At 41.3% G+C, this 25076-nt stretch overlaps 3 protein-coding genes across 4 annotated transcripts; 1 reads left to right on the plus strand and 2 right to left on the minus strand.

The window, feature by feature from the left end:
- Window positions 1–1691: 1691 nt before the first annotated feature.
- Window positions 1692–3581, minus strand: TMEM70 (transmembrane protein 70). The gene is made up of 3 exons (XM_028736684.2): window positions 3303–3581; window positions 2988–3099; window positions 1692–2305 (listed from the first exon to the last, which is right to left on the minus strand). Exons 1-3 carry the CDS (start codon window positions 3507–3509, stop codon window positions 1857–1859), a joined length of 768 nt encoding a protein of 255 aa, XP_028592517.2. The 5' UTR covers window positions 3510–3581; the 3' UTR covers window positions 1692–1856.
- Window positions 3582–6171: 2590 nt separating this feature from the next.
- On the minus strand, window positions 6172–18773 carry HAUS3 (HAUS augmin like complex subunit 3). Of its 2 annotated transcripts, none has more exons than XM_028736685.2 (5): window positions 18645–18773; window positions 9926–10907; window positions 8912–9351; window positions 7966–8188; window positions 6172–7053 (listed from the first exon to the last, which is right to left on the minus strand). In XM_028736685.2, exons 2-5 carry the CDS (start codon window positions 10841–10843, stop codon window positions 6829–6831), a joined length of 1806 nt encoding a protein of 601 aa, XP_028592518.2. In that variant the 5' UTR covers window positions 10844–10907; window positions 18645–18773; the 3' UTR covers window positions 6172–6828. The 2 variants fall into 2 exon arrangements, with proteins under 2 accessions (XP_028592518.2, XP_077789034.1); XM_077932908.1 differs by lacking the exon at window positions 18645–18773 and adding an exon at window positions 12983–13223.
- On the plus strand, window positions 14070–24560 carry ELOC (elongin C). The gene is made up of 4 exons (XM_028736686.2): window positions 14070–14217; window positions 19111–19166; window positions 21447–21590; window positions 24129–24560. The coding sequence occupies exons 2-4, from the start codon at window positions 19163–19165 to the stop codon at window positions 24317–24319; spliced, it is 339 nt and encodes a 112-aa protein (XP_028592519.1). The 5' UTR covers window positions 14070–14217; window positions 19111–19162; the 3' UTR covers window positions 24320–24560.
- Window positions 24561–25076: the final 516 nt, after the last annotated feature.

Below are 25076 nucleotides of genomic sequence, written 5' to 3' on the forward strand. Positions count from 1 at the left end.
AGGTCAGTTAGTAAGAGACCTATGGCCATTCCTGGACTGAGATAGCTTGGCCGTTGTGGCAACCTCAAGATGATATTCCTTCAATGTGCTCAATGTAGGGCTTCCTCCAGGCTTAGTTTAGAAGTTGCAGCTGGAGTGCAGCAGCTAAGTTGTTGACTGGAACATCCCATCAACTGTCAAGGGCATTTCCCAGCCAAAGGAATGCACAGGCAGATATAGTTAACTCTTTAGTGCAAAAGATAATAGTCACTTCTACAGCTCTGGATTCCTACACACACCAGTTCTAACATCTTGGCAGCTGTTCCCACTCTATGCAAGGGACCACTCCCCCTCCACCAGTTTATATACCTTCCCCCAAAGGGCTATGTACACACAGCTGCAGTCTGTGCCTTTGTGGCAACTTCCTCGATTCAGCCCTTTTCAATCCCTTCCTGGTTCTGAGAGACAGTGGTGCAGGAGAAGGTGGGGAAGCGCCTAGCTCTTGTCTGACCTGTTTCTTCCTGCTCTAGAAGCTGCCCCTGCCTCTGGCCTCCTGGCTGGTCCAGTTTCCCACAAATCACAGCCCTCCTTCCCCCAGTGCACACTCGTCAGTGTCATGCCAGTCCCTGACACCAACACTATGTAACACGTCTGCTGAGGGAGATTTACTGGCTGTCAGCATGGTACCAACCAGTGTTCAAGACTTTGGTTTTAGGTGTTTACAGACATAAGCAACTTGGGACCAAATTATCCAAGGGACCACCTTGTCCGATATAACCCTGCCCAGCAACTGCACTGCTCACAAGGCCCACTGCTGAGAGTATCACATGCCCCAGGGGTGCTTAGTTTGTACTAGAAAACTGGGCCTTCAGTGCTGCAGGTCAAACTCTCTGAAATCAGTTACTTGAAGTTAGACAAGCACCTAGCATCTTGATACTTAGGTAGCTGCTGAATAAATTTAAGACTTTTCCTAATTTGTGACCCCATAAATTTATGGAATATTAACCGTAATATCATATAAATTGTTGGGATTTTTAGCATATTCAGTACGTTTCTTTTGTCTTTTATTGCATAACACATCAGTAGCATTTGGCTGCATTTTATAATTCTACAAAATAATATGAAAAATATTGTGTTAATAGTTCCACTTCTTGGAATTATTATACAGCTGCCTGTAATGCTTGTTTATGTCAAGAGTCTTTAAAGATGCGGCTATTTTCAAAGGCTTCACCAATGCTACAGTTATGAGTCCCTCTAGTGGTTTATATAGGTAGAGACATCTTAGCAAACACTTGTGCATTCCTTGATACAGACTCTTTTCAGGATATTCAATTCTTAACATTTGAGACCAAAGAGGTTTTCAGCTACAAAAAAATCTTAACCCTTTCTTAACCATGCACTCTCCCAGCAATTTAAGAACTGTTCCATCTGCACAGGAAGCTATAGTTAATGGTTCTGAATCCTGGCTTGTTTGGAAAGTCATTAACTGTCATTCCTGTTACATCGGAAATGGAAAACCACGGTTAATGCGGCTTCCTGAATTGTTTCCCTGCTTGAATAAAGGGTAAAAGAGCTGCGTGAGGTTGTAAGGAGTTCATGCGTATGTTGGCTTAATTTGATTTTCCAAAGATGACCAAAAGACTCTTTCGTATGATTAAAAGCAAGCCTTAAGCTAATCAAAGATCGACCAAACATCATCCCGTTTATGTAAATTCCTTTTGTAACCAACTCCAGTTTTATTCTTTTTAATCTGTGTTCCTTTTACTGAACAAACTACTTTTAACGAAGAAAAAAACTGCTATGGGATTTTGCATCCTGGATTCTATAAAAGAATTTTGAATAGTCTGCACGTATACACACATTTTATTCAGAAACATCTATTTCCCTTCGCTGGATTCTTTTGATTCTTCGAAGTCAAAGGTGAAGGGCTTGTCATAACCCATAAGGTGATTATAGTCTTGAGGATATTGAAAAAGCATAGGGTTAACAAGCATTGATTTCGTTTTAGCATAAAATGTTGTGAACATCTTGCTGATGTCGGGAACCTTCACATCCTTTTGATGGAACACAGTTTTCTTTTCCGCCAAAATAGCATTATACGTAATAGCTGTGTACGTGTCTGTTTCAGGCTTGTGGTACAGGCGGATGATGTAGCCCTTTGTAATCAAATGCAGAGTAACTGGAGTTACAAATGTAAAGAATCCTATAACACTGTAAAACATAACTTGCAAGGGAAGGTTGTCTACAGGCACACCAGTTTTGTAGAAGATAATAGGTATCATGCTAAGACTAAACATGCTGGTAGAGTAAGAGAAGAACTTCACGCCTGCAAGAGAAAGACAAATTAATATTTAGAGACTGGAAATAGCTTGTGAGCCCATACATCCTCAGAAGGGCAGCTATTACTGTGTTAGACACTTCCCCTCCCCCCCAAAAAAAATCATATGACTGTTGTTTAACCCTCACAGAGCTACGATTCCCAGCGCCCTTAACAAACTACAGTTCTTATGACTTTGGGGGAGGGGGGCAGAATGTGCTTTAAATGTACTGTGTTTAAGGAAGTTTTAAATGTTTGATGTTTTATCATGTTTTTAATATTCTGTTGGGAGCCACCCAGAGTGGCTGGGGAAAACCAGCCAGATGGGCGGGGTATAAATATATTATTATTATTATTATTATTATTATTATTATTATTATTATTATTATGGAGCCCTGGGCTACAGAGAGTGACAAATTGCCACTAGGCATATCAAAGGCCAGGAGAAGCAGTGCTGCACTGTTGACACACACACACACACACACACACACACACACACACACACACACACCAGCTATCAAATTCACTTGGCAAATCCTCAACTGCCATAGAAGCAAGGCATTCCAACTTACGTCCTTTACACAAGTTTCTGGTGGACAGAGGGTCCCAGTTCCCAGTGAAAAGTAATTTTAAATACTTCAGAGTGTTTAGAACCAAAACATAACAAGACACCTAACCCTAATATACTCACCTAGCACTGCCTTTGCCAAATTTCCACGATAAACTAATCTGCCATGTTCAGAATCTTCATGCAGGGAGGATGTGCTGAAGCAGCGAAGAGGCTGCACGTGGAGAGATGGAACCTACAACAAAAACAGATAAACATGGATTTTGAGTTTCAGATTGTTATATCTACATGCACCATTCAATAAATCATATGGCGCTTGGCTAATAGTGCATCTGATGAGTAAACTATCCACCGCCTGTCACCTGACCCCCTTCAGAATTAAAGCAAGCACTCCCGGGACACTACCACTAGAAAAAGAAGCGGTCCACGCGGCAGCACCTGCTCGCTCCCCACGATCGCGGAGAGAGATCCCGGGGCTCCACGCCACCCGAGTCGCGGCCTGCATAGGGCAGCCACGGAGCGCCGGCCCGGCTCCAGGACTCCAGGATGCTTCTCGGTAAGCAGGAGCGCGTGACATCTCCCGGCGCCTCGCAGCCACAGTCGGAGGCTGGGCGCGCGAAGGCGAACCCCAGCCCGGAGCAGCATCTCCTGAACCCCACGTCCTTCCCTGCTTAAGGCGGATCCAGGGCAAGCAAAGCCGCCGCCGCCTCGGTCCTTCCCCTTCCGGTGCAGCTTGGCCGGGAAGGAGGGGCTGAGAGCCTGTTCGCCTTTGCTCGCTTCTCACGCGTGGATTTTAAGACAGGCGTTCGCTAGGAAAGCGGGATCATTTGGTTACAAACCTGCCTGGAATTCTGGCCATTCAGGTGGTAAATCGGGATCTGTTAGTACACCTGCAGCAAGGATTCTTTCGGACAGCAGCAGCAACAACACCCCCGCTCCCGCCCTAATTTGTACTAAAGAAAGTTTGGGTTTATTGGGTGAAAAGGCTGTGAGCTCCCATCACTTTTGGTTTTGGACTCAGGATTCTTTTTGGTTTTTTGGGAACCAGAATCCAGTTCTAGTCTACAAAACAAAACAAAAGATCCTGTAAGCCTGAAGTCCGCCCGACCCTGCTTAATATCACAGAATAGAAATGATATTCTGATTTCTAGTCTTTAAAGGCCCTGCTGTTTCTGGAAGGGATCCTAAAATCAAGATCCGGAGAGTAAGAACTATGGAGCATAATGGGGCTCAATTGCGAGTAAACTTTATTAATTAGATTTCTATCCCACCTTCTCACCAAGTGTGCTTTGGTCAGTGAAATACAAAGTAAAAAAGCGAAACATAAAAACAAGTAGGTATAACATTAGTAAAATGTTTTACTATTTATCAAATTTGAAAGGGGAGGGGGAACCAGTTGAGCAAATTGCACATTTATAGAGAACAAGAGGCCACAAGCACATGGAATTGCACTGTTTTTAGTAAAGCATTCTGCATGGGTTCCAAAGTATCCCATCATGTTTTCAGTTTTTAGGTCAAAGTAGTTTTATTCCACAACAGGGCTGCAGCTCAAATAAAGCCACAGGGCCATTTTATCTATGGTATTGTATTGGGAAATGCTCTGCCCAGGTTGGCATAAATAACCAAGTTGTTTATTATTATTATTATCATCATCATCATCATTTGTTTGTTTGTTTGTTTGTACATACCCCACCCATCGGGCTGGGTTTCCCCAGCCACTTGGCGGCTCCCAACAGAATATTAAAAACAGAAAAAAGATCAAACATTAAAAACTTCCCTAAACTTTCAGATGCTGCTTTCAGATGTGGCACACGTCATTCGAAACAGACACTAGGTAATACAAACATGATCTGAGGTGGCCTAAGACTTTTTTAAAAGAGCACAGTGGCATTTAAATACTAAGTTCCTTATTTGTAGACAAATCAGTTTTTCCAGAAATAACATGCTTGAGGGATTTGGCTGGTCATGTTGCTTGGCAATAGTGTTGTGTTCACTGCAGCATAAATGTGTGGTTTTTCATGGCCCAATATTTATGGTGGGATGAATAGATACTGAAATCTCATTTCCTTAATTGTATTCCCCAAACAGCAAAAAAAAATGGGAGTATTTCAGCAGCAAGCAATTTGTTTGGGATCTTATGGTGAAGGTCAGATACAACATTAACAACAGATCCAATGTGGGTTATAATTTAAAATGTAAAACATTCTGACAAATTAGGGCTTAATGACCTAAGCCAGTGGTTTTCAACCAGTGTGCCATGGCACCCTGGGATGCCTTGAATGATGGTCAGGGATGCCGTGGGCAACATTAGCCTCTGTCCCTCTTTCCTTCCCTCCTCCGATGCCCTCTCATGCCTCGGCCTCCCAAAGGCTTGCACAGTTGTTTATTGCAGCAGCCCTGGCTACAAGCTCCCCTGCCAAATGCTACCTCTTGGGCTGGTTGCCAGGAGCTGAGGCAGCCTCGGAGTAAGCAAGCAAGTGGGCGAGGGAGCCCAACCAGCCAGTCTGCCAACCCTTGCTTTGGTAATGGACAGACAAGTCCCAGGCCCTTGTGGGGCAGTGTCAGGGGGCACCTCTCTTTGGGGTGGTGTGGGGCAGCTCAGAGACCAGGGGCGGCAACAATGACTGTCCAGAGGACTCCCAAGGAGAGGCTGAGGGAACACTTCACAAGGGAGGGTATTCAAGAAAGGGTGAGGGACACTCAGCTCTACAGGCAAGGGGTGACATAACTGGGCTCCTGAGCCCCACAGGGGTGCCGCAGAAAGAGTATAGTTGGTCAAGGGAGCCGTGGATTCAAAAAAGTTGAAAACTTTTGGACTTGATACCCCGCCTTTCACTCCCCTTAAGGAGTCTCAAAGCAGCTAACAATCTCCTTTTCCTTCCTCCCCCACAACAAACACTCTGTGAGGTGAGTGAGGCTGAGAGACTTCAGAGAAGTGTGACTAGCCCAAGTTGGTTTAGTGGTTTACTTAGAACACTAAATCATACTTCAATCATATCAACATTTACAGTCTAATTGAAAAAGCACTTAACTTGGAAGTAATATTAAACTCTATAGGGTTTATGGGAATTAAGTATTGAGATTAAAGGCAACAATCCTTAATTGTGCATTAAGTACAGTATATTAACAGTGCTTCCTATATATTTCCACTCAGAAGTAAGTCCCGCTGCATTTAGAGCTTACTTGTAGCTAAGTGTTGGACAATTCTATTAACTGCAGTGGGGTCTTTGTGTAAGGTATTCTACAGAACATCAGGGAAGTAAAGTCTGTGGTAGGTAATGTAAGCTATACAAGCATTAGGCAAAAATAGGCATACTTGGAATGTTTTATATACATACAAGATGTGGTTTACATAGTAAGAGCAATGCTGCAATGATGAATTGTTAATTCTAGAAAGAAAGAGAAAAGGCCAATGGACCAATTTTCTGAGGAATGAACTATCTTCCAATTCTGAGTTGGTGCTTTTTGTCCATAAAATAAAATATTTTGCATAAAATAAAGTATGATAAAATATGATAAACTTTCTCATCCAAAACAGTATGATAAATATTGGAAGCCTTGTAGCAAGCTACTGTATGTTAATATGCAACTAAATCATACTCAGAGGAGACCCATTGATATTAATGAACTATTCTAGCAGGTCTACTCTGAGTTATTTTGCTGGATATCAACCATAAGATTTCCCCCTCTGTTTGTTACATTGGTTGTTTCTTGATAGTTTTCAGTTAACTTAAAATAATTAGGCCTTGTCTTCTGAAGACATTTCTCATATTATTTTTGCCCTCCATACTTGAACTATTTAAGATGCACAATTGCCTGATTCAGTAACTGAGTGCCTCACACACTTCGTGCTTTCCTGATGCTGCAGGAAAAGCCTTTTTCTGAGTTTTCCTCCATTTGTTACATTTCAAAGTTCAGTACAAGACACAAAAAACATTTCAAACACATATCTAAAATTTAATCTTTAAGACAAGGCTTGAGTCTTGGCCTGCTGTTCCATTCTCTCCACAGCATTCTTCAAGCATTCTTCATCTTTGAAGAAGTACACCCACAGTTTTCTTTCCATCTGTTGTAATTTATCATTCTCCAAAACCTTCTTCTTAGCCTTTATATCAGCGAGAAGATCCACAATAAGAAGATTCAGTTTATTCAACAGAAATTCCTGCTGGTGAAACTGCTCAGCCAGTTCCTAAATATGGGGACAAATACAATAACAACAAGATCAGTTTATGTGTACTCTAAAAACAGGTTGAAGTAGAAAACCACCACACTATCTTCTTGCAAATTTCAGCAGCTACTAGCCATACATTTTTAAAGTTTGCTCCTTTAAAAAGCCCAAATTTATGACCTAGATTAGGGATCTATGAATTTTGGCTCAGCTGTCACCAAGCTGTTAGTTGTGGTTGCCATAAACCCTTTCCTTCTGAGCCCCTTAAGCTCATGTAGAGAACTCACAGGGGTCAGTTCTTGCAGGTTCCAATTAGTTTTCAAAAAGAGAAAAACTGTGCAGGACTTCAGATGTTTTTGTCTTCTCGGAAGGCATCAACTCCTACAAAAAAATCAGCTTCTGGCTAGCTAGGTGGTCAGAGCCAAAAGGCACATCCTGTGGCACCTATCAAAACATGGACAAGATGGGAAAGCTTGATGATATGACAAGTTCCATTGCTGGATGTAGTCAGAGAAAGGATCCCACAAGGGTTTGAGCACAGACAGCACCTCTCTCCTGTGGTGGCTGAGTAGTTTGGAACTTAAGAGAGGAGGTGGAAGGTGCTGGCCAGCTATCCTGCACTCCCTATTCCTACAGCCATGTGTCCAGTTCTAGCATAGGGAGAGAGTATATACCAGAGCTCACTACCCTGAGCCTCAGCTGTTGGCAGTGAATATGGTCAAGCAGCAGAAAAGGCAGACCTGGGCTAGACTGTTCATGTCAGTAATTATTCAGAACTTCAGGAGGATTCACTTCTGTCTACCTTGTTTGTGGAGGCCCACTGCAAATAGCATGCAGATTTCTCGGTGTTCAATATGAAAATGATAAAATGATAAGTATTATCAAGCACACTATACAACAACAATCAGAACTGATCCTAATCCAGTTACTCACCAGGTTACTAAGACAGACCCTTTCTCCTCCACAGTACATAGAATTGCGAAGTGAGCCTAGATCAGCATCCATCTTTGACAGAAGAATTTGTTCTTGGCTAGATACTGCTAATTGATCAACCACTGACATTGTGTCTAGATGTAATTTTTCAGCCATCTGCTCAAGGCCTTCATATGTTCTGAACAACTGCTTTGAATTACTTCCTTCCAGAAGTTGACACAGCCTTGAAAACAAGAAATAAGATTTGCTGATGTACAAGGAATCTTCCAAAAGCAGCCCGAATACACGATAAAGGGGGATCAATGCAATTATTTCAGTAAAACTCATTTGTAGAAACTGATTGTTCATTTAAGTATGGCAGCACAACAGTAGCTTTTGTTTTCTCTCTGTAACTCTGTAAAGGAGTTGCAGAAAATAACAAAATTATGAGACCATAGTTGGTCCAATTAATTCTCTCATATACAGCCCATTACACAGGAAATAATTGTTGCAAGAGTTGCACACATTCTTAATTCATATGAGAAACCACATAAGTTATCCCAACCCCAAAATAAGTTAAATCCAATGATTTAAATAGGCTTCTGCATGATGATTCCGTATAGGTTCAGTTAGCATGACTTCCTAATTTGATAATCAGCTTAAATACAAGTATCCAGGCTTAAAACCTCAATTTTGTTGAGCTTAAGCTTGGGAGAAGGCATGCCTCCATACATCAGAAGCAGCTGAAAACATTCTAAGGCCAGGAACATTTATGTGTATAAAAAATTAAGATCATCAGCAAAGGCCAACCCAATACATTCAAATCACTATGCTGGCTCAGAGTGGTTATCTTTTTGAAAAACCCACTGATTTCAATGGAACTTACTTCTACATTTAGGATTAGTTAGTTTTCCACAATAGACTTCAATTAAGACATTCATAATTCTATCAATAATCAACTGCTTACCTCTGTGCAGTAGTATCTTTTGAATCAATAGTGTTTCTTGGTATTTTATGATGGGATATTGATGGCTCTGACATTGTTTCTAGTACCTGCACCAAAGTATTACTGCTCTGTTTCAGATCTTGTACTATATTTTCCAGGAGACGGCTATTATCCCTAAGTTTTCTCAACTCAATTTCATAAGCCAACTGAAGAAGTTCAAAGGACGCCTTCTGTTTGATCAACTGATTACAAATTTGATCTTGTCTTGATATGTAGTAGTCCTGTCGAGCAATCTGTAAATCAAAGTCACCCCTCACCACAGGCATATTCAATAGCTCTGCATCCTCCTTTACTAGCAAAGGTAGAGTTTCATTGTTTATTTGAGCCAAGTGCTTTTTGAGTTTTGTAATGTCGCTGTTCAGGCTAGAAATTCTGGTTTCAACATTTTCTTTTCCAGGAGTCTGCAAACAAACAAACAAACAGATCCTGTAAACCATACACTTCTACTGTCTCCCTTCTGTCACTAACAAGTTCCAAATTCAGATACTGAGCTTTAATAAAGGAAGAAAAAAAATTAATAAATAAAAGATTCAAAACGTTACTTTAGGAATTAGACAGATACACAAACAGAATACTTCTCTAGAAAATAATACTAATAAGGCTCAATACCTCAATAATTTTATAGCTATCAACAATAAACCTGTAATGCCATTTTAGTTACAGTCTCATTAATTAAAAACTGATTAAAGAGATATATAAAATCCAATTTAAGTTGCTTTTTTAAAAAATAGCCTGGTGGTTAAAATTAAAATAGAATTTTTAAAAACTTAAAACTGATTCAACTTCACATTGACAGGGTAAAGTCCAATTGCCATGGCACTCACACACCAACCTCTGCTCATACAACAGAACTTCTCCTTTCTTTCCAGGGAACAGGAGCAATGGCTTTGTTGGCTACACCCCATACTCTTTATACAGTATCTGTACAGTGACAAAGAGTCTGGTTGTGAAATAATCATCATCTTCAATACATACCTTCTTTAAAGAACAAATATTATCCTCTGCCCACTGGAGACCCGATTTCATGCTTAGATTCTTAGCTTCTTGCTGAATCAGCTGATGCCGAGCACAAACATAAGCCATCTTCAACCTGGTTAGCTCTTGCCTATCCTCACATACATCATTGCTCTCATCAGAAGTAAAAGAATTCCTTATATCTACAAGCTGGAAATTGTCTTCATTAGAACTTTCAACCAACTCAGATATACCTTGGAAAAATTGTTTTTTTGTATACAAAGTAAGGGCTGCTGTGCTTTGCTCTTCTTGACACAAGTATTTATCTAAGGGAAGTTGGGCTAAAAGGACAGGAGCAGGTTCCAATTCTTGTTGTCTGGATGCAACAGCAAAGAAAGAGGTCAGCTTTCCAATTTTTTGAGTAAGAGACTGCAGCTCGTTGTTTATCTTTGTATTCATGGCATTGAGAATTCCCTGCGCCTCTTTCAGGGATTTAGGTTTTTCCTCTCCTGTGTCTTTCAGCTTCAGGCACAGAAGGTTATTGGCTGAGGCCACTGATTGAAGCTTGTTCCGACGACGGCTTTTTAGGTGTTTCCTTTTTTGAAGGGTCTGAAGCTCATCCTCTAATATTTTAAGGTTTTCTTCTTTGTCTTCATCACAACTGTTGGTTTTAAGTTCAAGAGACTTACATGTCTTCAGCGCTTCATCTAGAGCATCCTCTTCTAATAGTGGGTTTGCTGATTTAAGGAGCAGATTAAATGACTGCAGCTCTTCTTCAGATAAGGTATGACTCTCATTCAATGTCGTACAAAACCATTCTAGAAATGACTTATCTTCCAGTGTTTCAAACAGCCAGTCAAAGTCTTCTCCATTAAGAGAATCTGCCTTTGGATAGCCAATCCTCTTTAGAGTTTCAACAAATTTGGGACCGCAGTCCATGATTTCAAGATCAGTCTTCAACCTTGGATATTTGTAGAGGCTTGTCAATAGGCTTCAAAAATATCTGTAGCAAACGAAAGTATAGAGTGATAAACAGAAAATATACTTTTAAGTAAAGTTCTGCAAAAAAAAAAAGACAAACAGAACATACAAAAAATACAGTAAACTATACATGTTTTTCACTTGCTAGATAGAATATATATACCGTAATTTTGCATGTTTATTACAAACTAGCCAACCCGTAGTTGCCTGTCAACACTATGCAGAAAAACACTGTAGTAATTGCTTAATGATAATCTCAACTGTCTTGTAGAGCTGGCAGTAAAAAATGCTGCTTTGCTGCATTAGCTTCCAGGCTAAGACAGCAAGAAGGCCCAGTTGAGCCCACTGCCATCACACAATAGCAGCAGTCTGCACAATATTCAGCAGATCCTGCATGCTCAGCCGCTCCCTGCCCCAAATCACTCTGCTTTGAGGGGGTTCTGCTGGTTACCACCAGCAGGAATGCTGCCAGAGAAAAGTTGATGGAATGCTGTCCATCTCCTGTTTGGGTGGATGCACTGGGACGTTCCTCACTCAGAGGTAAATCCAGCAGAGTAGAAGAAGTTCCTACTAAGGAAGTTAGAGACATCACCTTGCCAACAAAGATCCATATAGTTAAAACTATGGTTTTCCCAGTAGTAATGTATGGAAGTGAGAGCTGGACCATAAAGAAGGCTGATCGCCGAAGAATTGATGCTTTTGAATTATGGTGCTGGAGGAGACTCTTGAGAGTCCCATGGACTTCAAGAAGATCAAACCTATCCATTCTTAAGGAAATCACCCCTGAGTGCTCACTGGAAGGACAGATTGTGAAGCTGAGGCTCCAATACTTCGGCCACCTCATGAGAAGACTCTCTGATGTTGGGAAAGATGGAGGGCACAAGAAGGGGACAACAGAGGATGAGATGGCTGGGCACTGTTCTCGAAGCTACCAGCATGAGTTTGACTAAACTGCGGGAGGCAGTGGAAGACAGGAGTGCCTGGCATGCTCTGGTCCATGGGGTCACAAAGAGTCGGGCACAACTAAACGACTAAACAACAGCCGTATTAGACTTTTTCCTTTTTACCAACATATTTTATTGTGGCTGAAGCTTTTGTGTGTCAGACACCACCAGATCAAGTGTGGCATGGCCTAGTCAGCTCCTGGTGGCCTCAGAGGATTAACTTTTTCCAGATGTCAAATTCTCCAGAAGGTTGGCTCCTGTTTCAACAAAGGCAGAATACTTACGAGTTACATGTGTTTGACAGGACACCCCATCACATTCAATGGCGGATCTCAATTAGCACCACATCCATGAACATTTACTCCCAATGAAGTACAGTAAGCCCACAACTTACACTCTTTTAACTTGTACGTATTCAGCTTTACACACTTGGCTGAAAAATAAATTGTAAAAGGGCAGGTGTCCAGCAAAAAAAAAAAAAGAGAGAGAGAGAGAGAGAGAGAGAGAGAGAGAGAGAGACTTTGGCAATCCCACGCGCCATTGAACCCAATGTGATGTGACAGTACAAGACGTTGGCTTTAGGTGTGAACCCCAGAACATAGCCCCCACATTAGTGGTGGGCTTACTTTATGCAAAAGGAATGCAGCTCTGGACATGCTACTGCCACAACAGCGGTGCAGGCCTAGGCACGCACACCTACTCGGAGGGAAGCCCCACTTTGTTCAACGGGGCTAACTCCAAAGTAAGTGTGCAGTGGGCTGCAGCCTAGCAGCGCAATCCTGTGCATGACTGTAAGTCTCTCAGGGGACTTGGCCTCTCAAGTGTGTCTAGGATTGCAGCTTTAACGATGAAACTCTGTACATACCCTCTCAAAAGTAACCCACCACTGTGTTCAATGGCAGCTTATGCGTGCACGGAACTGCAGCCTAAATCTGTCTATCCTTTACGGGGCGGCGAGGCTCGTTTCCCTGTAGGATTGCACCCAACTAAGTTACACGTGAAGCAGATCCACTGAAATCAATGAACCCAAGTTATCATGGATCAATGGATCTACTCTGCATTGAACTACTCTTTGTTTTTTGTTTTGCGCAAAAGAACCAAGACAGCTGGTGGCTCCTTCGCCCGCCAGCCCAACCCCCTCTGCTCGACTTACTTCCGAGTAAAACTTGCAGAAGATCGGCCTCCCGATAAAGGGATTCCAGTTGCCGCGACGGTTTAGCGGGCGCCACTGGAGGAGGATTCAAAACTCCACCTTCTCGCGGCGGCTGACATACTGCAAAGTCTCGCGAGAGCAGCTCAGCCCTTCCGGGTGGCGAAACCGCGCCTCACTCAGCCTGCCGCTTCTTCCGTTCCAGAGGGAGTTCCTGTATCTGTCTTTTACCTCCCATGGGATTCGCCACTCCGATGTGTGCGCATGCCGCCACCCCGCTGTGTGCGCATGCGCGGCTGGCTATTTCTAGTGAAGCAGCCTCTTGCGAACTACGTTTCCCAGCATGCCACGGGCACGCAGACGCGACGCGGCTGGGGTTTTCCCGGGCCACTATTCTACGAATTGCATAGACTGAAGGATGAGGAGCGCATGCCTTTTTCTGCAATAGCATAGCATTAAAATCCCGTGACATGGGTATACTGGGCTCATCAGTGTAAGACTGAAGCCGCCCCCTTGTCATTTGCGTAGATAGAAAGAACTTGCGCAACTAAGGAAATCCCACAGGAGAAATTACCGGGAACTGTGGCCCCGTGATCTCAAGGATGCAAATATCAAGTTTTTCCCCAATAAAGCGATGGGAGTTGTTTATATTGTTTATGCTTTATTTATAAACTTAAAACACTATAGTGACACGCCCATTGCCTGGAAATGGGATGTTCCTTTTGCTTGTCTGGAATTTCTCCTTCCCACCTGTAGCGCAAAAGTAAATAAAAAAATTAAAAATGCCTAGATCAGCTTTCATAAAGGTAGCCAGAACCTTCTGGAACCTTAAACTACAGATGCAAACGTTGGACTGCAACTCCCATCATTCCTGATCATTGGGAGTTCAGCAACATATGGAGGGCTACAGATTGTTGTTGTTGTTTAGTCGTGTCCGACTCTTCGTGACCCCAGATCACCCTGCCTCAAAGACTCAAAACCAATCTTTTTACGGTGCCGCCAACCTCTTTGTTATTGTCGAATCAGAGGGGAACTACAGGGGGCGCTACTTCAGCCTTTCTCTCCCCTCCCTCTCTCTATGGTTTTCCGTGCGCGTCCACTTCGGAGACCGGAAACCGGTGTCTGTGACCGAAAGGAAGTGGTTTGGGGCGGAGAGGGGGGGCGGTTGTCCCGGCTGGAACCGTGAGGGGCCTGAGAAGCTACTCGGCGAATATCTTTCGGGCGCTGGCAGGGCAGAGGTGAGCGGGGACGGGGGAGCGCCAGCGGGTGGGGCCGACCGGCAAACCCCTTCCTTCCCTTTCCGCGTGTTGTGACTGCCGTCGGGGACCCTTTTCCTCCCGTCCTGTTGACTTTGGGAAGAGGCCGGGTGAAAAGCAGATCCCGTTGCGACCGAGGCGCCGCTGAGCCTGAGGGAACCGAACGCGTTCGCCGGGCGGCGCTTTTCTGTCCGCTCTTAACTGCGCTGCGCCGTCCTCGCCTCACTTCGTCCTCCCCCTTTTCTCCACCCCGACTCGCCCCCCGAAAACTCTTCCGTTTGCCTCAGGCTCTTCCCCCTGTCGCCGCCGCCGCCCCACATACGAAACAGACGGCCCACTTCTGTCGAAAGAGCCCAGGGCCACCTCAGTCCCACCGCCTTGAGGAGGAACCCAAAGCTACATCCACATCACAGTCTCCATGCGGCCTGCGCTTTTTTCATCCCACATGATCTCGCGTCTGGATTTTCCTCTCACTGTCGCGCTTCTTTTTCCTCATCAGTTAAAACCCGAGTGTTCCCAGATTTCAGTGTTGCGTGGCTTCTAACCCTTCTTTTCCTAATACCGCCGGGTAGGGGGATCTTCACGTCCCAAGTCTCGGAAAGCAGTCTGTCTGTGTATAAAACAAAAAAGATTCCTTCCAGTAGCACCTTAAAGACCAACTAAGTTAGTTCTTGTTATGAGCTTTCGTGTGCATGCACACTTCTTCAGATACACAGTGTGCATGCACACGAAAGCTCATACCAAGAACTAACTTAGTTGGTCTTTAAGGTGCTACTGGAAGGAATTTTTTTTGTTTTGACTATGGCAGACCAACACGGCTACCTATCTGTAACTGTCTGTGTATAGTTTAGGCATGGAGTGAGTGACCTGAAATCAGCCTTTATTTATGCAGTGAACCCCCCCTGTTTTTCAGCCTCGGTTCCCAAGTGGCTGGCTCTTGCTGTTATTTTAAAACAGCTTCTGACACAAAACAACCTGAATTAAAAATACAGAACTCGAGTTATTTCCACCCCAAAGCAGTTTTTTCTTGTTGCTTTAAAAATCGGTTAACGGAGGGACCGGCTGAATAGGCAGAGAAACAGAGTTTCTTGACCAATGTGTAACCACTAGAAAGGACCAGTGTCTGATATCCATCTTTATCGTTCAAGGTGGGGCTATCAAGAGCCAGGCCCATGGCCTAGTAAATGAGGGGAGCTCACTTCATGACTAACTACAGATAGGTAGCCGTGTTGGTCTGCCATAGTCAAAACAAAAAAAATTCCTTCCAGTAGCACCTTAAAGACCAACTAAGTTAGTTCTTGGTATGAGCTTTCGTGTGCATGCACACTTCTTCAGATACACAGAAGAAGTGTGTATCTGAAGAAGTGTGCATGCACACGAAAGCTCATACCAAGAACTAACTTAGTTGGTCTTTAAGGTGCTACTGGAAGGATTTTTTTTTGTTTTGTTCATGACTAACTGTTTTGGTTCAAAGCTCCTTTGATGTAGCACCTGCTGCTTGTATTCTAAAGATCACAATATAAGTAGATCTTAATAATTTTCTTTCAGAAATTCCAGGACTTCCTCTTTTCATATGATTAATCTTAATGGTGTTTGTGTATGAGTGGGCATAGTTTTCATTGCATTGCCATAAAAATAATGAATCACATGTTTTGGGCACAATTAGCCAAATTCCAGTTCATTGTTTGTGGGTGAATTAATCGGCAATCAAAACAAAACTTCTTTCAGATGCGCTTGAGAATACAATGAGTTAAAATTATTAATTTTTGTACCAGGTAGTGGGGACAGTTTTTACAAGCGACATACATATAGTAGCAGTCCTATACACAATAAACCGGTGCATGGTAAACCCAGCTTAAATTAAACCTGCATAAATTACACCAGAATCCAATATTCATTCAAAAACGGCGGCTGCTGGCTGAGTTGGCCTAAGCCTGACGGAGAATAAGCCTTTAAAATATTGCTTGAGGTAAAATTCCCATTTTGCTAGCTTTACTTACAATGGGTTGTCAGGTCACATGACTAAGCCCAAATCCTCCCTCTCTGGTCTTCCCCCCACCACACTCCTGGAATACCCCATTCTCAGGGCTTATGCTATTTTAAGATCTGCAAGGGAAGCTCAGTTGCTGGGTTCCAGCTGGGAAGTGGAGATATGGCAGTGTAGCTCTGACCCAAGGATGGGGGAGTTAAGGTGGCATAGCCTTACCATCCTGGCAGCCTCCAGGGTCAGTCGGAGAGCTGCCTGATCATAATGCCACTCATCCCTGCAGATCTTGCTATGGGATAGGATTGTTCCCATAATCTTGTGGCCCAAATATTATTTTCCATTACAAATTTGATCAAATTCCAGTTCTTATTTAGTTTGTTTCTAAATTTAATTTCAGTTGATATTTATTATAGCATGTAAACAGAATATTAATCAGTGTGCTTGTATGCTGATTATTCAAAGAGACCTTCATATGCTTCCCTGCCCCATGATAAATTCAGCAAAGCTACTCTTAGAAAATCTGCTGCCTAAGTGTTAAATAGCTGTTGGTATCCAGCAACCTTTTGAATAACTACAATATAAAGCTTGTACCAGCAGATCTGCTTGCAGTGCATTTGTTGGGTGGGGAATTGGTAGTCTGAATACAAGAATGTTAGCAGATACACAGTGTGGGAAAGTAGCAGATAACAGATTGTTATATCTGCAAAACTATGCAAAAAGCTTGGTGGATGTTATGCTACTTACAACATACAGATGGTTTATATTCTAAAGGTCAAAACTCCTATTTCTGTTATCTTTTATCACTGTCAACAAAATTAAAGAATGCATTGTCTTATATCTTTGATGCTCTTCCATAAAATAGTAGGCAGAACAATTAAATATCTTTTTAGAAATGTGGTGGTGGGACCTTTTATAGAGTTGTAATAAATCATGGGGCACACCTAATTCTTTATAATGTAGACAGGAAACAAAAGGGGCTTCTCATAAGTTTTTGGAATAACATGATATAGCAACCATTAATTACATCATCCATGAAAACTTGCAGGCTTGTGCTGGTTGTAAATAACCTTCCCTCTTCTGCTCTGTTATTTCTTCCTCAGCACTTGCATAAGTTGTCAGATATTATTCCTTTGCAATAATGGAAAGTTTTTTGTTTTTTCAAAACATGGGTGTAACCAAGTATGGTGTTGATCACTGGTGGGAGTGAAATGTGTAGTAGCCATTATGTTAGCTAAGAACTCCATTGAGACTGGGAAGAGACATTATAGGAGTGGCATGACTAGGCAGGAAAGTGGCCAAGACCCAAAGTTTCATTAATGTAGAAGGGTAGGTCATTCAGTCTTAAGTGTTTTTTTGATGGTGGTGTGTTTTCCCTTTGGCTGATTTGTGATATGAGATGGTAGTGAAACAGTTTTGTGTGTTTGTGTTGCATTTTTTCTTCCCTGCAACCCCAATGCTGGGGGATCATCCAGAATTTATTTTTTTTGGGGGGGGGAGAAAGGGAAGGTCCACTGTGTGAGCCAAAGTCCTCTTGTGCAACAGTGAATTTTGTTGTTTTGATTAACTTGTATTCTTAAATAGGGAAGGAAGTGACTATAAAGGTGATTCCAATCCCTATCTGTATGGGCACATGTGATTGTCCCTTCTTTCATTGTTTCTTCCCTTGCACCCTGAAAGAGTGCTTACCGGCTCATAGGAAGTATAACTTGTCTCCATGAAATAATGTTTATTGCTACTTCTCAGCAAAAATAAACCCCAAAGCACCTAAATAATATAATTTAATAAACCATTCAAAATGAAATTTTACTGTTTGTTTGTTTGTTTGTTTGTTTGTTTGTTTGTTTTAGTACTAAATTTGTATTATGAAAAAGTCTGTCTGTCTATAGAAGCTAGGTAGAATAAAAGGCATCCACCTACCTACAAAAGCAAAGGATAAATCAGTCCTGTTGGACAATAGAAAACTAGTACATTTAAATTACATAACATATATGGAAGTTTTCAGTGTTTAATGTTGTATTATGTTTTTACTATTTTTGCTGGGAGCCTCCCAGAGTGACTGGGGCATCCTAATCAGGTGGGTGGTATATACATATACATGCACACACATCATCATCATCATCATTATTATTACTGGACCTGCCCAATGAACTTAAGGGAGTGGTTATTTCTGGGAGGGCCAGTGCCTTAAAAATTGACCGTGAGACTATATTGAGGACCAATATTTTGAGTAGAGCCTGGCAACTCGTATCCAGTGAAGACCCTTATATGCTGTCTTGGCTTTCCGTGGCCAACATCTGGGTAGCCTTATTCTGGGCCACTGGAAATTTCCTAACTCTTTTCAAGCAAAGCTCCACATAAATTATATCACAGTAATCTAGTCTTGAAGTTAAAAAGGTAAGTATGAATAATTCAGATAACTTACCTCTTTTGGGGTGAGAATCTGGTTCAAGCAGGACCTGAGGAAAAAGTAGTTCCAATAAGCCAAAAAAATACTTTGGTAGAAAGCCATTGTTAGGCATGTATTCAGACAGTGCCCCAAAGTTAACCTATCTAATTGGATCTGAGATCTGAATTGGAGTCTTGTGGCCAAAAAACACCCAGATGAGATTATGAGGTTATTCCTGGAAATTGTCATGGGATTGGTTAGTCAATAAGAAGTTTTGGGTGACCTTGATCTCATACTGGTTGGTACTGATTAATGAAAACACTGGTCTACATGTGATGTGGTAATGTGGCACAGTAAACATAGCTGAGTCATGTTTTTATTTAACTTTAATATCAACTATAGAAAGGACTGCCGTTTATGACCTTTTACATTGCCACCAATCCACATGTTTTGCTTTTAGCGATGAACTTAAATGTATATGTACTTTTCTGTTTGTTTTCAGATATTATTGCAAAGGCTCTAGGGGCAAAGAACCAACCATCTGATAAGAAGAGATGGGTAAGTGTACTGTGAAAAATATCTCTGGCAACAACCTTTGCTTTGAAAGCATATCATAAATGCCTAGTTTTATTTTCTCCATGTTTTAGTAAAATGTTTAATGACATCTTGAAAGCAACAATACAGGATAGCTCAGTTGGTAGATCATGAGACTCTTAATCTCAGTGTTGTGGGTTCAAGACCCACATTGGGTAAGGAGATTCCTGCATTGCAGGGCGTTGGACTAGATAACCCTTGTGGTCCCTTCAAACTCTACAATTCTGTAATTACTTGTAGTGCTTGTGTACATAACTCTTTTTTCTGGAATACCTCTTAGCACAGATCAGACCGAGATCTACTTAGTGTTTGCAAAGTGGCTGCCTTATGTCCCTACAAACCAAGCCCAGGAAGTTCTAGAGTATACTTGATAACTGGCTGGAATGAATGGGGCATATGGGGGCAAGGGAAGTAACAGAACAAGGCTGCAATCCTATAATCCCTTGGAATAAATGACATTGCACTCATTAGGACTTAATTATAAGTAGACCTGCCCTGCATTGTGCTGTAAAGCTTATTTCTACTTGTTTAATGCATGAAATTGTATATGTATTTAATGCCTAGCTTCTATCAAGGAAGAGTTCCAAATGACATGTACTATACCAAAGAACAAAAGCCATTTGGTCGAAATAATGCACCAGCCACCTGCAACTGCTTTCTGTTAGTTTCTATCAACAATGCTGAGATGAAGGAAATATTTCCCTTGTTTCTAGGTGAAGTTGCTAATCTTGCATTTTTATATTGATATAATAGGAAGTTAACAGAGTTTAAACATCAATGAGAAAACACTTCAGTAGATTCAAGGGTTTCTGATTAGTAGATCAGCACCCATCCAATGTGAAAAGGTGCTGAGCAACTAAGGAGATAAAAGCTAGAAGAAGAGCCCTGCTGGATCAGAAGAAAGACATAGTTAGTCTAGCATCCTGTTTCCCACTGTGACTAGCCAGATGTCTGTGGCAGTGGTAGGTAGCCTCTGGTCAGCCACATCCTTGTCTAGTCAACTAGGCCTGTTCCAGCAGATCCCACTCACTTCCTAGTCATCCCATGCCATTTTATGGAGCTTGAACATAAGGCCTTAAATTGCAGACAGAGCTGTCTCTTATGTCCAATCTCAGTGCTAAGATTGGAGATAAGCCCTCTGCCTGCTCTTTCAGAGTAAAAGGCAGCATTTCCATTAACCCCAGCACCAAAGTGGGAGTGGAGAGAAATACTCCCTTCTACTTTTATCTCTGAGCTTAGCACCATGGTGCATAGTGCCAAGATCAGGTGATTAAACCCCTCTGCCGACTCTTTAGAGATCTTCCAGCGCTGGAGTGAAGAAGCCTGGAAATGCTGAAAATGTATTTATGTGTGCCTGCATGTCTGGTGTATGAATGTGTCTGCATGTATCTATGTGTGGGAGAGAAAGGAAGAGTGCTGTGTACATGCATGACTGTTGCATATGTGTTTCTGATAATGGAAGAATAGAAGTACATGCATTTTTCTTTTGAGTGTTTATTTTTTCCACATTGTCAACTCAGACCCCAACAGTGTAATATGAAGTTAGGATTTTTTGCCCCAAAGTCTTTCACTTTACACCTAGTTGCAGTGAATAACATTGACCGGGGAAAGGCCATAGGTATTGAGTACTAATTGATCACTCAGGTGTGAGTACTAATTATCCAGGCATGTCCTCAATTTCTTTGCATTCAGAAGGTATTAGATTCAATCCCTGGTATCTCCAGGTAGGACTGGGAAAGCCTGTTGTCTGTCTGAAATCATAGAGAGCTGCTGCCAGTATGTGTCGATACTGAGCTAGACGGACCACTGGTCTTGCTTGGTATATTGTAGCTTCCTGTATTTCTTCCATCCACTTCACTGATCACTCCTAACTCCAGGTCATTCATGAACAAGTTAAGTATCCCAACATAGATCCTTGCAGACATGTCTTGCATCCCTTCATTGTGAGAACTGTCTGTGAATTCCAACTCATTGCTTCCTGTTCTTTAACCAGATGCTGATTTCACAAGAAGATCTTTCCTCTTATCTCACTACTACTAAGTTTGCTCAGGAGTCTTTGGTCAAAAAGTTATTGGAGCACTTTGACTGTGTTGTTGTTTCTAGTGTTCTTGCATTTCTTAATTTACTGTTCTTAATTTAACATATAATTAAACATTAAAATGAAATTTAATATTTTCTCATTTATTTATTCCTACGCTTTCTAACATACATGAATTGAAGTAGAATAATAATTGTGTATTATAGATGGAGAAGAGAAGACATATGGGGGCTGTGAAGGCCCTGATGCAATGTATGTGAAATTGATATCCTCGGATGGCCATGAGTTCATAGTTAAAAGAGAGCATGCACTCACATCGGGAACAATAAAAGCTATGTTGAGTGGTCCAGGTAGGTTCAATATAGCGTAGCTTACCCCAAAAAGGCATGCATTTGGATTTCATTGTGGTTTTCTGTTGCTTGTGATGTGGGCACTAGAATAAACCAAATTTTCAGCTTCTTAATTAAAGAAGCTCACTTTTCTTCTTCTTTTGATTTCTATGCCTGTCAAAGATAATGTGGCCAACAACTTCATGTACATGAAACAATAAACATATTTTGTAATCTAAGCCTTTATCTATACTGACCACTTGAAACACCCTTGCACACCACTGTGCTTGAGTGCCAAAGGCTAGTATCTTTTCTCAGCTAAGATTTGAGTTTGTTTTCCTTATATAATTCCTCTTTGCTTCTTTAAGTGGGTGATAAACCCAAGAGGTCTATAATAGTTTGATCAATGACATATTTTGTAGAAAGAACAATAGACTCTGAATACTTCATTCGTTCTTGTTATTATGAATAGCAATTATTTATATAACAATGCACATGGTACTTTGCAGAGAATGAGAGGCATGGACCTTCTAGATATCAGTGAAAGGGGAAATGATAGGAAATCTCAACTTTTCATTAAAAAATAGACATAGTGGCTAACAATAAAATCCAGTTCATAATAATAGATAAGCTGCATCCCAAAAAAACATTGCCTCCTAAATTAGGCTTAATTACAGTTGTATATGGGGACTAGTAAATTGTGCCAAAGTCTTCACAGAGAAAGTGAAGGAAGTATGAAAGAAACATGTGAGGTAGCATCATGGAGATGTTTTGGGAAACTGTTCCAGACATAAGATAAGGTGAAATCATTTGACGGAATATGTCACAGGCAGGGATGTGTTGAGATACAACAGTAGAGACATACATATTAAAACCATACTTATTGTCAAATTTTAGAACTATTTTTTAAGTACTTATATGATGGCTTCCTTAAATTAACTGGCATATATGAATATATTATGTCACCTTTTAAATTTGGTCTGGACTTCTAATATAAAGTTCTAAGATGAAAAGCCAAAATAGATTAACATTTGCAATGCTCAATCCATGTCTTTTTCTATAAGCCCTGTGGTTTGAGAAAACTGTTGGTCCACAGGCGAAACTTGACTTGCCAGGGGTTCAAATTTGCTCTGTGAGGGTGTTTTCCCCAAACAGGTTTAGCTTAGCATTTTATCCAAACCCAGGCTTGTGGTTTGTCGCTTTTCAGAACAAACCTTGGCTACAGCTCATGGTTGGTTGTTTTTTTTGTTTGTTTGTTTGTTTGTTTGTTTGTTTGTTTGTTTGTTTGTTTGTTTGAATGTAATGCTAAGCCAAACCATTGCTTAGCTCCGGATGGCATGAGGAGGAGTGAAGCAGCCAAAATTTATCCACTAAGTACCCTCATTCTCTCATTCTTGCTTAGCGTTATATCATCATCATTTTATTTGTATGCCACTTTTCCATAGTTAAAACCATGCTCAAGGTGGTTTACAACATAAAAAGATTTACATACAGTGGTACCTCAGGTTAAGTACTTAATTCGTTCTGGTGGTCCGTACTTAACCTGAAACTGTTCTTAACCTGAAGCACCACTTTAGCTAATGGGGCCTCCTGCTGCTGCCGCGCCGCCGGAGCATGATTTCTGTTCTCATCCTAAAGGAAAGTTCTTAACCTGAAGCAATATTTCTGGGTTAGCGGAGTGTGTAACCTGAAGCGTATGTAACCCGAGGTACCACTGTAATCACAAACATAACAAAACTAGTTATAAATACAAAACTAATCATAAATAAATAAAAAACATCAAACAGTACAGAACCAAACTTGAAGCAAGGTCACTGATGTGGAAATTAAATATCAATTCTCAAAATGGAATAAGTAGAATCCATGACAGCCAACCTTCTCCTTAACCAACTTACTGCTTTCTTTTGGCGTAGTCCTCTGATAATTTTTAGATTGTATGTAAACAATGGCCAGGCTCCAAAGAACTAATTTAAGTGTACTTAAGGGTTCTCATTCACCTGAAGTGTGTGACTAGTTCCTTTTTCTTTGAACAGCATTTATTTGTCATGTAGAAAACTCCTTTTAGAACTCCCCTGAGTTTTCAGAAGCTACTTTTTCTGTGACATGTTCATGTATGTGGGGTGGAGTTGGGTAAGAGGTTACCATTCAAGAAAAAAGAAGTCCAGAATCCGTTTGAGTGCCCAAAACTAACTGTCATTCTTTGTACTAGTGCTGAAAAGGGCACTGCCTGATTAACTTGTTTTTACAGCTTCTGTCATGTTCAAGATTTCACTCTGATCAGCCCACTAGTACCTTCTGACGTGAAAACTGTCGTAAGAGTTGGTTTTGTAGGATAAATATTGTTAAAATATTCTTCTGAAGAAAATATTCATAAAATAAAAATATTGTTTCTTTAGCTGGTCAAAATTGAAGTAATTTTAAAGCATAAAGGAGATACAGCATTCTTAAAATGCTCAGGTTCAACTGGCAAAGAACTCTACCAAATCATACACAACGTTTTGTTGAAATGTTTACTTGCAGAAAGATCTGTGTGTTCATTTGTCTTTTTTATGTACACAGGACAATTTGCTGAAAATGAAACAAATGAAGTGAATTTCAGAGAGATTCCTTCCCACGTCCTATCCAAAGTATGCATGTATTTCACCTATAAGGTTCGCTACACTAACAGCTCTACAGAGATCCCTGAATTTCCAATTGCACCTGAAATTGCACTGGAACTGCTGATGGCCGCAAACTTCTTAGATTGTTAAAGTAAATTATAATAAAAATGTAAACCTTTTTTTCTCCCAATATTTAATGCACGTATTTCAGTTAGTAACTTTTTCATATGGCATGTTCTGTATGTTTGGTTAAGAAGTGTAATGGTCACTGCAGAGGCTATTGCTCACAGTGATTTTGCATAGGAATCATCCGTGCTCTGATTTTGTTTTGCTGCTTACATAAGTAACAGACTTCTTACCAACTGACGAATAAACATGCTAATTTAGTGGACGACTTTGCCTTATCCTTTTTGTGATGACAGAACTCTATTTTTTATGCTCTTAACCCATTGAAATTAGAGAAGTGCTTTCTGAGAGCAGATCCCAGCTAAGACTCCAGTTCTATATCAACTTAGAGTATGCCCCATTGTGTACAGTTGGATTTACTTCTGACCAGGTTGTGTTGCAGATTTTTTTTTAAGGTTTCTTTTTTGCTTTGTCTTTTATGTTATCTCAATTTTCAGTGTTCAATCATTATACAGTGGTACCTTTGGTTATGAACTTAATTTGTTCCGGAGGTCCGTTCTTAACCTGAAACCATTCTTAACCTGAGGTACCACTTTAGCTAATGAGGCCTCCTGCTGCCGCCATGTGACCGGCGCACAATTTCTGTTCTCATCCTGTGGTAAAGTTCTTAACCCGAGGTACTACTTCCGGGTTAGCAGAGTCTGTAACCTGAAGTGTTTGTAACCCGAGGTGTTTGTAACCCGAGGTACCACTATATAGTTATGCTTTTAGCAGGTGTTAA

Source organism: Podarcis muralis, chromosome 8, assembly GCF_964188315.1.
Source record: "Podarcis muralis chromosome 8, rPodMur119.hap1.1, whole genome shotgun sequence".
NCBI classification, from domain to species: domain Eukaryota; kingdom Metazoa; phylum Chordata; class Lepidosauria; order Squamata; family Lacertidae; genus Podarcis; species Podarcis muralis.